The sequence below is a fragment of the Miniopterus schreibersii genome, assembly GCF_964146895.1.
Source record: "Miniopterus schreibersii genome assembly, chromosome: 13".
Classification (NCBI taxonomy): domain Eukaryota; kingdom Metazoa; phylum Chordata; class Mammalia; order Chiroptera; family Miniopteridae; genus Miniopterus; species Miniopterus schreibersii.
In genome coordinates this window covers 34,025,597-34,041,766 of record NC_138113.1, presented here as the reverse complement: position 1 = coordinate 34,041,766, position 16,170 = coordinate 34,025,597, and the positions used below count along the sequence as shown (strand labels likewise).

The 16,170-nt window shown below is 34.8% G+C and overlaps 1 protein-coding gene across 8 annotated transcripts in view; it reads right to left on the bottom strand.

The window, feature by feature from the left end:
* Positions 1-16,170, bottom strand: part of EHBP1 (EH domain binding protein 1) — a 279,331-nt gene that overhangs the window by 91,134 nt on the left and 172,027 nt on the right. For all 8 annotated transcript variants that reach the window (XM_081157052.1, XM_081157055.1, XM_081157057.1 and 5 more), the window contains 3 exons: positions 9,925-10,103; positions 9,308-9,356; positions 4,799-5,698 (listed from right to left, as the gene is read on the bottom strand). In XM_081157052.1, the coding sequence (XP_081013178.1) occupies positions 4,799-5,698; positions 9,308-9,356; positions 9,925-10,103 (1,128 nt within the window). The remainder of the gene's footprint in view (positions 1-4,798; positions 5,699-9,307; positions 9,357-9,924; positions 10,104-16,170) is intronic.

The following is a 16,170-nucleotide window of genomic DNA, read 5'->3' as shown; positions in this document are numbered from 1 at the left end:
ACACCAGAACTGAGAAAGGTACCCACATAACATCTGGCTGTGAAAAGCAGCCAGGTTTCTGTCTGCCAGGGAGAGATGGCTGGAAGTGCAGGCACCCTCTTAAAGAGCCAATGCACAAAGTTTCATGTGTAGCCACTCACCGTGGACTCCAGCAGAGGGAGGGCAAAATGGACTGGAGCTGTGTGAGGAGAATCTACGGTTGTGGGCTCTAGAGATAAGAGCCCAGAGGGCACCCCTCTGGATTCCTGTGTCCAGTAGTTCCCCCATGCTGCAGAGGCAGACATTTACCTTCCAAGCAGCTTTTGCCTGAGGGGGAGCAGTTGCCCCACTCTGCCGGAAAATCTGTTGCCCTATCCCCTGGAGTTTCTACAGCCTGAGGCTCATTAAGGGAATCAGATTAATCAGCCTGCAGTCAGAGACAGACTTCAGAGAGCTTTGAGTCTTTGCTTGATCTGCTTCTGGACCCAGGCCTTAGAAAAGCAAACTCTGGTGTGCATCTTGGTCCCGTCCAAACGCACTCAGCCCAACAGAGGGGACCTCAAGCCGTGAGTTGTTGACAACTCCAAACAGGGTTCACAAGGCCAGTCACAAACTGCGTCTGACATTGGCCTGCATCAGAGACCTTCCAAAAACACTGAGAGTCTTAGCAGGACTTTCTAATACATAGAAACAAACCAAAATAGGCAGTCAAAATGGGGAGATAAAAAAACAAGCCCAAAAATAAAGAACAAGAGAAGTCTCCAAAAAAAGAGCTAAAAAAAAAAATGGATAAGCAATCTATCAGATATAGAGTTCAGAATACTGATTATAAGGATGCTCAACAGCATAAAAAAATATATGGAAACTATGAAGGAAAATATGACATAGCAGAAATAAAATAAAAAATACATTGGAAGGAATAAGCAGCAGATTAGAGGAAGATGAGGATCGCATCAGTGAATTAGAAGACAGGGTAGAAAAAAATCACTCATTCAGAGATCCAAAAAGAAAAAACAATTAAAAAACAGGAAGACAGTCTAAGGGAGCTGTGGGACCACATGAAATGTAACATTCTCATCATAGGAGTGCCAGAGGAGGTTGAAAGTAAGCAAGGGTTAGAGAACCTGTTTGAAGAAATAATGGCAGAAAACTTCCCTAACCTGGTGAAGGAAAAAGTGACACAAATACAGGAGGCGCAGAGAGTCCCAAGCAAGAAGAATCCGAAGAGGCCCATGCCCAGACACATCATAATTAAAATGCCAAACATTCAAGACAAAGAGAGAATACTAAAGGCAGCAAGAGAAAAGTAATCTGTTACCTACAATGGAGCTCCCATAAGGCTCATCTGACTTCTCATCAGAAACCCTACAGGCCAGAAGGGAATGGCATGAAGTATTATTCAAGGTGATGCAAAACAAGGACCTGAAATCGAGACTACTCTATCCAGCAAGGCTATCATTCAAAATAGATGGTGAAATAAAGTGCTTCCCAGACAAAAAAGGCTAACGGAGTTTATTACCACCAAACCAGCATTGCAGGAAATGTTAAAGGGACTGCTGTAATAAGAAGGAACAGAGAGAGAAACAGGCCTAAAGAATTGCCCGGCCAGGCATGGCTCAGTGGTTAAGTGTCTACCTTGGATCCTGGCGATCAGGGTTCGATTCCCGGTCAGGGCACATGCCCGGGTTGCGGGCTGCAGCCGATCAATGACTCTCTCATCATTGATGTTTCTATCTCTCTCTCTCCCTCTCCTTTCCTCTCTCTGAAATCAATGGGGATATATTTAAAAAAAAAAAAAAAAAAAGAATTAAAATGGCAACAAATACGTTCCTATCAATAATAACCTTAAGGACTTTAAGGGAGAGATCAACAGCAATACAGTCATAGTCATGGACTTTAACACCCCGCTGACTTCACTGGATAGATCTTCCAGACAAAAGGTCAACACAGAAACAGTGATTCTAAATGGCACACTAGATCAGATGTATTTAAGTGATATTCACAGAACATTTCACCCCAAAGCTGCAGAATATACATTCCTCTCAAGTGCACATGGGTCATGCTCAAAGACAGACCACATGTTAGGACACAAAACAAGTCTCTACAAGGTCAAGGAGACTGAAATCATATCAAGCATCTCAGATCACAAGGGCATGAAATTAGAAATCAACTATAGTAAAAACACTCAAAAACATTCAAACACATGGAGGCTAAATAACACGTTATTAAACAATGAATGGGTTACTCATAAGATCAAGAAAGGAATCAAAAACTTCCTGGAAACAAATGAAAAGGAACACACAACAACCCAAAATCTATGGGACACAGCAAAAGCAGTCCTAAGAGGGAAGTTCATAGCACTACAGGCCTACCTCAAAAAGGAAGAAAAATTTCTAGTAAACTATCTCACCCTACAACTTAAAGAATTAGAATGCTCTCCTGTGAAGTTGTCTGGACCAGAGCTTTTGTTTGCTGGGAGGTTTTTTTATTACTGCTTCGATTTCACCAGTTGTTATTAACCTATTCACATTTTCTGATTCTTCCTCGTTCAGCTTTATATGGTCTCACTCATATGTGGACTCTAATAAACAAAACAGGCTGAGGAACAAAATAGACCCAGAGACACAGAAGCATGGAAAGGACTGATGAATCTCAGTGGGAAGGTGGGGGTGGGTGGGAGAGTGGATGGGGAGAGATTACTCAAATAACTTATATGCATAACCCATGGACAGATAATAATGTGGTAAAGACCAGGGATAGAGGGCGGGGGGTTGGGGGAAAGGGGATCAAAGGGGGGGAAAAGAGGGGATATCTGTAATAATTTCAACAACAAAGATAAATTTTTAAAAAAATCATAGAGGATCCCAAAAAGCTTTTGCTTATGTAGGTTATAGCTATAGATTTTTGTCATTTAAAAAATTAAAATTGAGGCCTTGGCCAGTGTTGCTCAGTAGTCAGAGCATCAGTCTGTACACCGAAGAGCTATGGGCTAGATTCCCACTCAAGGGCAGGTACCTGGGTTATGGGTTTGCTCCCCACCCTGGGTCGGTTGGGGTGTGTGCAGGAGGCAGACAGCAGTAACCAGTACATGTGTTCTCTCATATCAATGTTTCTCTCTCTCTCTCTCCTTCTTCCTCTCCCTCTCTCCCTTCCTTCCACTCTTTCTGAAAAGCAATGGAAAAAATATCCTCAGGTGAGGATTAACAACAACAAAAATTAGAACTGAGAAATTAGAAAAATATTTATTCATTCCCTTAGAAAAAGCTATAATAAACCCATTAGATGTTATTCTAGTAAAATATTCTAATAAAAATTACCTCAAAAAATGAGAATGCCATTATTTTCTATTTCCTATTATCTACTTCTATATTTCATGTAGCCTGTTGAGATATCACAAATCATGTAGCCTCCAGAAAACAACACTGTACACTATGAGAGAATGAAAGTGAAAAAGTTGAATAATGTTCTAGTATTATTGTGAAAACAGTTTCAGCTCTGGGGTTCTCTGAGTGAGTCTTGGAGAGCCTCAGTGGTCACTAATCATACTTTGAGAAACACTGCTGTAACGTGATACTTCCGATGGTACAGAGGACAACACTCTGGGAAAACAGGAATGCCAAAAACTTTTAATCAAAAAGTGATTCACAATAGCTGGATTCTAAATTCTAATTCTAAATTTATTATACTTTAATTTATTTTGCTTAAAATTTCCTTTTTATGTACATGTGTCATATGATTAAAAAAATTTATATGCCTAAATAAGTCTAAAAGAACTCTTTCAATAGGTATAAAGTAAAAATTCTATGTGATAAGAAAAACATGTATCATAGTTTATTGGAGCGTTTTTCTTTGTGGTACATAAAATAATGATATATACTATAATTGATGGTATCATAGATTCAATTAAATACAGTCAATATTGTAAGGTCAAATCTGTACCATTATTAACTCATGATGAGAAGTTTGATATCACTGGAATTTTTATCTACAAGTAATGATGGGACTGAAAATATCAATTAGAATGTAACCTAAACATTTAAAGAAAATGCTTTAAATGGTAAATATTTGTCTTTATACACTTCAGAATGATATTCTTTCTAAATGAAATATTGAAATATCTTTTATTTATTCTTACAGTAAAATATTCTGCTTTTGTAGGTTAATAATATTTTGATTTGAAAAGTTGACATTCAGCCCTGGCCGGGTAGCTCAGTTGGTTAGAGCATCGTCCAGATATGCCAAGGTTGTGGGTTCACTCTCTGGTCAGGACACATATAAAAAGCAACCAATGAATGCATAAATAAGTGGAACAACAAACTGATGTCTCTCTCTTTCTTCCCCTTCCTCTCTCTAAAATCAATCAATAAATTTTAAAAAAGGAAAAGTTGAAAACCCTGGCCGGTGTGGCTCAGTTGGCTGAACATCATCCCATGCACCAAGAGGTCACTGGTTCAATTCCCAGTCGGGGCAACATGCCTGGGTTGCAGCTCCTACCCCAGTGAGTGGCTTGCAAGAGGCAGCCGATCAAGGTTTCTGTTTCTCTCTCTCCCTTCCTCTGTCTCTAAAATCAATAAAAAAAAGAAAAGAGAATGCAAAACTTTATCCTTCAATTTTGAAATTGGGATTTATTTTTAGGCTTAATATATTATATCATAAACTTTAAATGAAGAGCAGGTATATTTCAAATTTTTTATATAATGGGAATTATACTTCACCTTTAACCATTTGTAACATTTTAAAGTGTTCTATGAATACAAAAAGAAAAAAAAAAGAAGAACTATTAACTAAATATATGTATTCATCGTTCCAACTCACTTACCTGGACTGTTTTAGCAGAATGATCTGAATGATTTAAACTGGTTCTATCAGCATCTGGATCAGACTCTGTCTGCCTCAGGGGAGTACGTTTTTTCTTAGCAAGGTCTGCATCTCTATTGTACGAGTATCCAAGTTTAGATGTGGGAGATAAACTTGTTTTTTTGATAGGTGATCCAGGATCTGATCTGTATTCTAGGGGTCTAGAATTCTCTAATTTTTCTTGCTCCAAGTTAGTACCGATGTCCAGAGTCTGAAGCTTTTGCTCAGTTGTCACCTCACAAATAAAGGGTGGAGACACATCCTTCTTTTTATCGCAAACATATAAATCACTTAATTCTAAAGTCTCAGCTTTCAATAGTCTCTTCTTGCCTAACAAAACTTGCGTGTGTGTTGAATCTGTATTGTAACACATTCCTGGGTCATCGGATCCTGAAGTCCTTCCAGAGCTCTGCTGGGACTTTTGGGGTTCTGTGTCACTTTTAGTCCTGCGACAGTAAGGGGAGGCTGTGCTTGGACTAAGATGATCATCAGGAGTCTGATGTTCACTTTCTGACTCTCCAACCCCACTATCATTTACAAATACAGAGTCGTCCTGTGATAGGAAGTCGACGGCTACGCTAGTAGGCTGCTGCTCAGGCTCCTGTTTCAGATCACTAAGCTCTGCATAGAATTTTTCTTGATCAACAGAACTGTTTGTATCTGTTTCATAGTTTCCAACTTTATATGTGCTTTTACTGCTGTTTTCCTCTATCTGAACAACATTTAGTTCTTGGCCACTGAAATGTGCCCTTATTTGATAGAGATAAGTCATAACAGTCAGTTTGTCAGGAATTGCTAATAAAACCATATCAGAAGGTTCCAATAACCGGGAAATTCCTATGCTGGCAAATCCATCATATGCCTTCAAAAGAAGGAAAAAGAAGAGATAGATTTAACAGTTCAAATAATCCACACATTTTAAAAGAGCAAAATAACAAATGTTAACTAGACTTAATGTGGTGATTGTTTCACAGTGATTCAAGTAGTGAAATATGTTGCACACCTGAAACTAATATAATGTTATATGTAAATTAAACCTAAAAAAATTTTTTTAAATGAATAAAATTAAGTTACCATAGAAAACCCCCACCAAAACTTCACTGGATTTCTATTCTTGTTGTTGAGGCTACATGACGTTACTGACATTATGCAACATGAGCAGAACAAAATTCCACGTCATAAATTTGTATTGGGGTAGATACAAGAGAAAAACAAATTTCCTTAATTAGTAACAAATGAAATGTTCTTTTCCAATTAAAAAATAAGCAAAAAAGGAGAGTTAAAACAAAAAAATCTTAGAATTGATTTTTTTAAGATAAGGAATTAAGGTGTAAGAAAAATTTTATCTGGAGCTTTATCATTCCTATCAACCTCTTTTTTCCATGGTCAAGTAACTGCAGTGACTTGTAAAGAATAGATACAGCTAGATATCCCAAAAGAACTAACTCCTAGATTACCTAGTATAAAATACAAGCCTAGAAACATAGAAACAGTTTTTAAATGCCCAATTGAGATTGATCTTCATAATTAAAAGAGGGATTCAATTTCACTTCATCCATTTTGGAAAGAATAAAATGTTCTGAGTAGTACAACTTAGTTGAGAATGTGAGGCTGCATTGTATTATTTTTGTTAGCCTTTAAATGACTGTGGCATATCAGGTTTTTCTAGTTTTGAAGAATCAAAGCTGTTTCTCAATTTACAAATAATTATTAGTATCCTGACCTAACCCTTGAAAACAGCACTGCGTTGCTAGGAAGCATTAAAAATATGGTTGACGGTTTAGACATACTCTTGGAAAAAGTAAAGATCCTCTAGTTATATTCTTACTTTGGGATATAAAATGTCTAGTCTTTGTAACAACCTACATGTAGGATCATAACTCAAAATTTTTGTTAAAAAAACAAAAACGTTAGGAAATCATGTAAGAATTCAGAATAAATCAGTCCTTTGCACTTCCATGTTCAAGTGCTTTACTACCTTTGAATTTAATCCTTGTCTTTCTTGTATTCTTCTGGTAGTTTAATAAATGTTGTGGAATAAGTTTGAAAGAAAATGAAAAGTAAATTGCAAATATTAAAAACCTTTTCAATTTTCACAGCACTATATTTCCTAATATAGGTACCTGAAAATATTTACTTGAGAGAATGGCTCAGTTGGTGTACATGTTTAGGCCTGTTTGTTACTTTACATGTTTTAGGAAAATTAAAGTCATTTTCCTCCTCCTGTGTCTTGACAACTTGATGGACAGACATCAATTGCAGACCATCAGGAAAAGCACCACCACAGGCAGTACTCTAAACATTTCCCAATTATCTAAAACACTGATATATTGGTTAAGATCAGATGTCACAGGTAAATACTTTTATTCAGCACTTTTTACAGACCTGGGAAAATGATTAGCTTCCTTGTGGGGAATCTGCTGGTGATCTACTTCATGTAGCAATTCATTTTATGCACACTAATAGCACTAAAAAAAACATTTAAAAACAAACCAGGTTTCTTGTAAGTGAGGTCGAGACTTTTAAAGGAATTTTCCCATAGGTTAACCTCTTCTGCTATGGTCAATCACCTACTATTTTTTTTTAGCTGTTAGAAAAAAAGAGGTACTTGAAAGAAAACTGTCTTATTCACTCCTACATGCTATTTAATTGGTAAGGAGGAGTCAGTGCCAGTTATGTTATACATCTGCATAGAACTTAAGACATAGGCATTGTTTTTTGTGCTGCTTTAAGTTCAATCAAGGGCAGATGAGGTTATCAGGAAGAACTGTGTGAAACTGGAAATAAATCTGCAGGTAGCAACTGATACTCAATGTAGATAAGCAGTTGCAAAGTGATGAAAAGACAAGACTATATATAACAACAATTACTTGAATTGTGCAATGAATAAGATCTTTGAAATTAAAGTCCTTTCAAAAAGCCATGATTATCTGCCCTGGAAGATCTAACTGAGAAAAAATTTTAATGGGATATTCTCCTCTATGTAGTAATATGTAAATCCAACTTATGCACATCATTATTAAGTTCCTGAAAAAACAATGTAAAGAAGTGTGACTTAAGCCTTAATGAGATTCCCCATACTCTTTAAAAATATATAGTTAGGTAAAATCAGCAATGCTACCTTTTCAAAATTTCAAATAGTAACCTGAAAGTTTCACTTAATTAAAAAAAAAAAATGATTTATTTTATAATGCTTTTACTTGCATTTAAATTAGCTTAGTATTTTATTCAAATGCAAAAAATGCAGGTAAAGAACTTTATATCTAAAGATATAATTTAATTGATGAAAAACAAGGCATTTCACTTGAATAGATATAAGCTCTCTAAAATTATACAAGAAATTAAATATATGTGAAATATATATATATATATTTCATGAGAATGACTTAGTTTGTAGCATGCTCATCATAAAGTTGATTTCTATAAAGAAAATTATATTGATTTTTTAAGATTACCTTTTTTGGTTGCATATTTCAATTAAAAAATGGACAGTTTTAAATGTATTTCCCTATGGCCAGCATCATACATTTGCAAAGAAATAAGAATTTTTTAATGGTAATACAAATTTTTGGTTTTAGAAAGCAATAAAAGTAAAAAATTATTTTGATTTAAATTCCCATTTGTTAACTGAACTTCTATCAAGGTACCCTTTACAGACTATTTATTACTGGTGGTTTTAATTATCTAATTTAAAATAGATTGAAAACTTTAGTTTAGACCAGAAGTTATTAATCACTTTATCCCATGAATTCTTTTGGCACTGAACCCTTCTCAGAATAATGTTTTCTTGTATAAAATACATACCATTATAAAAGAAATCCATTATATTAAAAAATAAATTGACGGAAATATTAGCAAAACTCAACCTGAGAAACACTAATATATGTGCTTTTAATAAATGAATTAACTACTGTAATTCTGAAGAAGTGATGAGCCTAAAAGGAATTTTAGATATTTATACCAATTGGGAAGCTCTGACCCCCATATATTAAATAATCATGTGAGGGGGAAAACCATGCAGTTTATCAGAAAACGAAAAAAGAAACTAGTGTTTGTATCTTTTTGCTTCTAAGAACACAGACATAGGCATTCTTTTTTGGTTTTAGGCTCCTGCCCTCATCCTCTCCCAAATGAGATTTTTCTAAACTCATAAGAGTTTATGGCACAACCACCTTGGGTGCACTTTTTAAAAAAGCTAAATTCTGAATAAAAGCAATATGCTTTAACAAATACTTAACAGTAATTAAGTTCACACACATAGTATCATCTGATGCCAGACTGGCACTTGTGATCTTTAAAGGCCATGACAAACTACAATAAACCATGCATCCTATTTGAACTGCAGGAAGCAGACTACCTTCTGTGAACTGCAGTTATGACCTCACAAAACAACCTCACTTTCCCCAAATTAATAAAAGCCTGCAGAGGCCAAAACTGAAACTATGTATTTTTTTTTCTTGGCAATTCTTACCTTTTTGTTGTTCTCTTTAATATCTTGAGGATTCAGAGACTTGTAGTCACTGAGGGAGAAAATAGCACATTAGCGTATATACAATATTTGATAAAACAGCTGTTTTTAAAACAAGCTGAATCTAAAAATTTGACACTCAATAATACCAAAGAGTAACTAGCAATTTCATAGCAATTCAATCAACAAAACTAATAGTGTGGAAAATTAACGAAATAAATAAAAACCATCTAAAAGAGAAGTTAAGGTAGGAGACCAGAGACTAGCCTTGACAACCAAATTTACCATGAGGTAATCCCTTGTTGACAATGTACAAAGAGCTACAGGCTTATTTGTGTCATCTAATTTTAACAATAACCCAATTTTCATAATAATGTGAAGTCAGTTCTTTGTATGAGATTAAGAAGAAAAATAATTTTTAGAAAAACAGATAAGACTTTTTAGGTATCAAGAAAGAACTTTCTTTCTGGCATGCATTTCTTTCAAAAAGAAGAAGTGTGGGTAATAAAAGAGAAATATGAAGTCAAATATTTCAGTACATGTATTAAAAATTATTTTATTTTTTAAAAGCTGCCTGTTAGTTATAAAATATTTATAGGGAATGGAAAATTTTTACTTACATTAAATCTGGTCTAAAGTGGTGTAATATTGCACAAAAAGATAAACCATTTCTCCACGATGTTGTAAAGTTTGTGATTTTCACTCCCCGATAGTTTTTTGTAACTTCTTTGCACCATACAAGCAATGACTGACTAGCATTTGGCTTTCGCCCCAAAACAGGACTTGATATAGGACTTGGCTAGAAAAAAGGAAAAAAGAAAAACATTAAAATAACAGAAGATGAAAATCAACATTAATTGACCTATCTAGATCATTTGAACCCTTTGATGTCAGTTTAAGTCCTTCAAAACTGTCAATTCAAGGCAACTGTAACCTCCAAGAAAGAGTCATGAATTACAAGTTATTATCCTCAGTTTTAGTCTATGGCATTCACCTGACAAAGATGTAGGTATGCAAGATTTTAAACTTATACAAAAGAAAAGGTTATTTTGGTGGAAACATGCTATTAAAGTATTTCAATATTTCAGGCTGAATATCTGTATAACTCGTATAACCCTAAAAAATTTTGCCCACATGCAATCATGTACAAATATAGTTCCTTTTATGACTAGATTAAAGAATAATGTATTTGGAAGGCTAACTGTAGCACAAATTGTTAGTAATGGAAATATCAAAATATAGTAATCATATGCAATTTAGATAGCATAATGAGAATCATAATCAAACATACTTATATAAATTTAAGGATAGCAAAACAAATTTAGAGTTATTAGCAACAGTAAGGTGTTGGTAGCAACAGCATACAAAATTTTTACTCAAAATATCTTCTAATTATCACTTATAGCTACTTTTACATATTAAGTCACTTAGGAGTGCATGTTTGTGTGTATTTGTTTTAAATCTGAAGCAAATACTTGGGTTTCCCTTGTTCATATACTTAAAACAACAATGATGGCAATAAAACTAAGACTACAAAATAAGATTTTTACCCTAAACTTTTATTATTCTTAAAACCATGTCATTTTCTTTTACTGAGTAACAACCACATTTTGTGATGGTAACTTTAGAGGCGGATACATTTGAAAACTTACAAAGAAAACTACTAAATGTTTCTGGACTTTAAATCTTGCTCTCAGTTAAGAGTGTTGGCTATAGACATAAAATAGAGGACCTCTAAAATAAGGTGAAAGGAGAATAATTATTTATCCCTAATATTTAAGTTTAACAAGCAAACTATTCTTGCCACACAGCTTATTTAAGAAAGACCAATGATGCCCCCACTTGACAAAAGCATGTTAGTGCTAAACAATTAAAATCATCAACTCTACTTAATCATGATTTATGCATTCAGTGCTTCTGTGGGAAGCTACTAAAAACAACAAGGATGTAATTTCTTACTTTTTATTAACTGTCAGATTAACAAATTAGGTACAACACCACAAAACTAGCAAAATCTTGTTCTTTAAATGATCTCCTATACAAAGTCAATGTTGAAAAATTCACAGGTCATAAAAGTAAACAAATATTGATTAATTCTACCCAATATGAATAAACAGGTGAAAATGGAATTCCCAATATAGTAAAATATTTCCTTAGAATATTAGCTCTCTTAACTATCAATCTAACATGTATAAAAATGAACTATTAAATCCTTTCACTTAATGGTGACTTTTCACTGTAACTTGCAAAACTTGGAAGTGGAGTAGCAAGCAGTATCTGGATGAGCTAGGGGATCAATAAACTGGGCACAAACACATTTTTTTCTTAGATTTTCTATTATTTAAAAGGTTGTTTATATTGAAATATTTTTGTGATCTAGCACTTCCTCTTCCTAGTATATTCCCGAAAAATCTGATAACACTAATTCATAAACATATGTGTAATCCCTATGTTTACTGCAGCATTATTTATAATAGCCAAGACTTGGAAACAACCTAAGTATCCATCTACAGATGATTCAATAAAGATGTAGAATATTACTTAGCCATAAGAAAGATGAAATATTGCCATTTGGGACAACATGGATGGATCTTGAAAGTATTATGCTGAGTGAAATAAGTCAGATTTGGAAAAGAACAAAAACCACATGATGTGGAATATAAAACAAAAAGTAACAAATGAACTAACAAAACAAACTCATAGATATTAGACAAGAGAATGGTGGTTACCAGAAGGAAGGAGGTGGGGGGAGGACAAGCTGGGTAAAGGAGATCAGATACGTAGTAATGGAAGGAAACGAGACTTTGGATGGTGAGTACACAATAAACTATACAGATATCAAATTATAATGCTGTATACCTGGAATTTATATAATGTTATTAACCAAAGTTACATCAATAAATTTAATTTTAAAAAACTAAAAAATATTTTTCAGTATCAAATTATATTATTAAAGCATTGAGTTATTCCAAGTATGAGTAGCATGTACATGGGCCAGGCAATGGGCAACTATCATTACACACCGATTCATTCTAATCATCAGTAGCACATACATAGGTAATGTACAAATGTCATCACCATATTACAATCTAGAGTGGCTTTCTGTACTTAAAAATGAAGGAAAACACACCACGTCATTATGATTATGAATATATCCTTGTTTCTAAGAAGGCTCAATATGAAAAAGCTGGAAGAATTAAACTAAACTTTGGATTTACACTAACACAAACCCTTGTATTAAAACATCTCACAAAATGCTTATTGCAGTGACAAGAGAAAGAAGTCATATGTATTAGAGAAACTTTGATAAAATCACAAACCCTATAAATGGTCATATTGGTTGCAAAGAGGAAAACTGAAGTACAGCCATTATTCAGTAAAATCATCCACTTCAGAACTACTGACCTTTCATTTAACATTTTGCAGAGTCACAAAGAAATAAGCAGTTAAATCATTTTGAAACCTTGCTATTGCTGGCTCCTGATTTTGTAGTAAATATGGCAGGTCACTCAACTTCTCTGTCTCAGTTCCCTCATCTACACAATGGGAATTGGAATGATACTTACAGTGTTGTTGTAGTAACAATATCTGCTTCTCCCACCTTCCATCCATTATGCTCTTTACCACACTCTCCTTCAATCACTTTGAACCACACTGAACTCTTTGCTATTCCTTGTATATCCCAGACATGGTCCCACTTTATTGTGTATGCACTGACTATTCCATTTGCCTAGATGCTCTCCTCCCAGATATTTACATGGTTAACGCCAATGCAACCATCTCCATTAGGTGTATTCTGACCATCTATTTAATAATGCAAACCAACTCCATCACCCAACCCCAACTACCCACTCCTTGCTCTATTCTTACCTTGCTCTACTCCCCTTACCTTGCTCTATTCTTTCTATTGTACTTATCTTCTTATAGTCCATACACTTTATTTTGGTTATTACCAAAATATGCTTATTGTTAATGCTTATTACCTGTCCATCTTCATAAATAAAAGGTCTATGACGGCAGTGATTTTTATTTGTTTTGCTTATTAACCTATCCCAAGCGTCCAGAACAGTTCCTGGCACATAGCAGGTCTTAGTAAATGCTGCTAAATGAACAAATTCATGCAAAAACACTTAGCACAATGTATGGTACATAGTAACTATTCAGTAAATGTTAACTGCAATTATTATTACTACCACCAATGCATTATTGGCACTTGAATTCCTTTATTTGAAGGTATTTTGGAAATTTTAAAGGCCATGAAATTCTTCAAGATAGAGGGAAAAAATTGCAAACAAAGCTTTAACTATAAGATGATCTTGATACTCTAAGTGCAAAATGGGGCACTTGGAATTCTTGGCAATGCAACTATTTATGGGTTTGGTGAAAAGCTCGGAATAACTGCGATTTACTGCTTTCCAAAGAAAGAAAGACACCAAAATTCGGCCATTAAGCACAGAACCAAACTTTCAAATGTTGGAACAACTCTTTAAAACTTCTTTCTTGTATTTTTGCAATGACTAAATGCATGAGACGGCACCTCTACTTAACATATTGGGAAAATAAAACACAGATAGGACAGTTGTCCTTTGTATGCACTGAGAGGAAATTTATAAAAGCTATTCTAATTATAACTTTATGATTAGAATGATCAGTATGCTCAATGATGATCCTACCAGTTCCCTCTCAATCAAGCCACTGTGTAGACGAAATTTCACTGATCTTAGTTTAACTGAGAACTACAGTTAAATGATTATAAAGCCATCATGATTATAGAGCCAGTTTGAAGTGGTGACAGTAGCGAAAAAATTGGACTTGAGACCACTGTTTCACTCTATGTTTTGATATAGATCATCTTAATATATTTATTTTTGTTAACATAGCACATTACATATTAAAGAAAGTAAGGCTACCTAGTTATTCTTACTAACAACAGAATCTTTTTCAGAAAACCTAGTCAAATAACTTGTTATGAAATTTCCTAAATTTTAATAGTTGCAAGAAATTTCAATTCACTTTTCTGCTCTACCCCTCTGACTATAATTGCTTTCTCTCTTTTTAAAATATGTACTTATTTTAGAGAGAGTGGAAGTGGGGCAGGGGAGAGGGAGAGAGAGAGAGATCGATTGATTGCCTCCAGTAGGTGCCCCGACTGGTGACTGAATCCACAACCTAGGTATGTGCCCTGACTGGGAATCAAACCCACAACCTTTTGGTATATGGGATGATGCTCCAACCAACAAAGCCACCTGGCAGGGCAGTTGCTTTCTCTTTTGCTGTCTGTTTTTCTTCCACGAATACAAGGACATATTCCTCTAGGTATTGCTTTAAATAGTTTTCTCTCTCCATACTTTGAGCTGATTCACTCCCAGGATTCCAACTATCACTTCCATGCAGATGATTCACAAATATACATTTATAGTTCAAACTATCTCAAGTTGACATTTCCAGCTGGCTGTTCTTCCTGCCATATAAAATTCAAACTCAATATGTTCAAAACCATAATTATAATCTTTCCTTACAACCTGCTTCATTTTTATTATGTTTGCAAATGATACTGCTATTGTCCCAACTGTCTAGTCTTTTAGTCTCAGAATCAAGTTAGACTCCTTCACCTCTCATCTCTTACTAGTTAATTCATGAGCAATTTTGAGTCTATTGTTGATATGTTATAATCTAACTTCTTTTGGCTTGTACACTGTTGGTGGGAATGCAGATTGGTGCAGCCACTGTGGAAAGCAGTATAGAGTTACCTCAAAAAATTAAACATGGAACTGCCTTATGACCCAGCGATTCCACTTCTGGCAATTTATCTGAAGAAATCTGAAACACTAATTTGAAAGAATATATGTACCCCTGTGTTCACTGCAACACTAGAATAGCTAAGATCTGGAAGCAACCCAAGTGTCCATCAGCAGATGAATGGATAAAAAAGCTGCAGTACATTTACACAATGGAATACTACTTTGCCATAAAAATGGAAATATTACCCTTTGCATGGATGGACCTAGAGAGCATTATGCTAGTGAAATAAGCTAGTCAGAGAAAGACAAGTACCATATAATTTCACTTATATGTGGAATGAAATGAACTAACAAGCAAAATAGTGACAGACTCATAGATAGTGAGCAGGCTGACAGCTGTCAGGGGGGTGGGGTGGGAGAGTAGAGGGATTGAGCAAAAAAAAGGGAGGGGAGCAAAAAATACTCAGGGACACAGACAACAGTGTGGTGATTGTTAGGGGGAGGAGGGGTTATGGGAGGTAGGAGAGGGTATATGGGCGAGAAATGGTGATGGACGGAGATCTGACTTGGGGCAGTGAACACAGAACACAGTGAACAGATAATGTGTTGTAGAACTGTGCACCTGAAACCTGTGTAAGTTTGTTAACCAGTGTCACTCCAAGAAATTCAATAAAAAGAAAAAAAATGAGAAACCAATTAAACTAAACTATATTGTTTAAGGGTGTGTACTTAAAACTATAAAGCAAAGAACAAAGTGATTTCTATAAAATTATGATAGTGATTATCCCTAGGGAAAAGAAAAGAGTTTAGGATAAGGGGCACAAAAGGAGATAGCTTCTGGAGCCCTGGCAAAGATCTAATTCTTGTGATGTTTACATAGATGTTCATTTAAAATAATGTTAATCTTATTAAATCTTATGCACTTTTTTGGTATATATTTCACACGTTAAGTTTCACAGCAAAAGGACATTTATAATCTATTCCATTGCTTTATAAGTCTGTCTTTATGCCAATACCACACTGTTTTGATTACTGTAGTATTGTAGAAAGTTGGAAATCAGGAGAAGTGTGAGCACTCCAACTTTGTTATTTCTCAAGATTGTTTCAGCTATTTGAGGTTCCCTA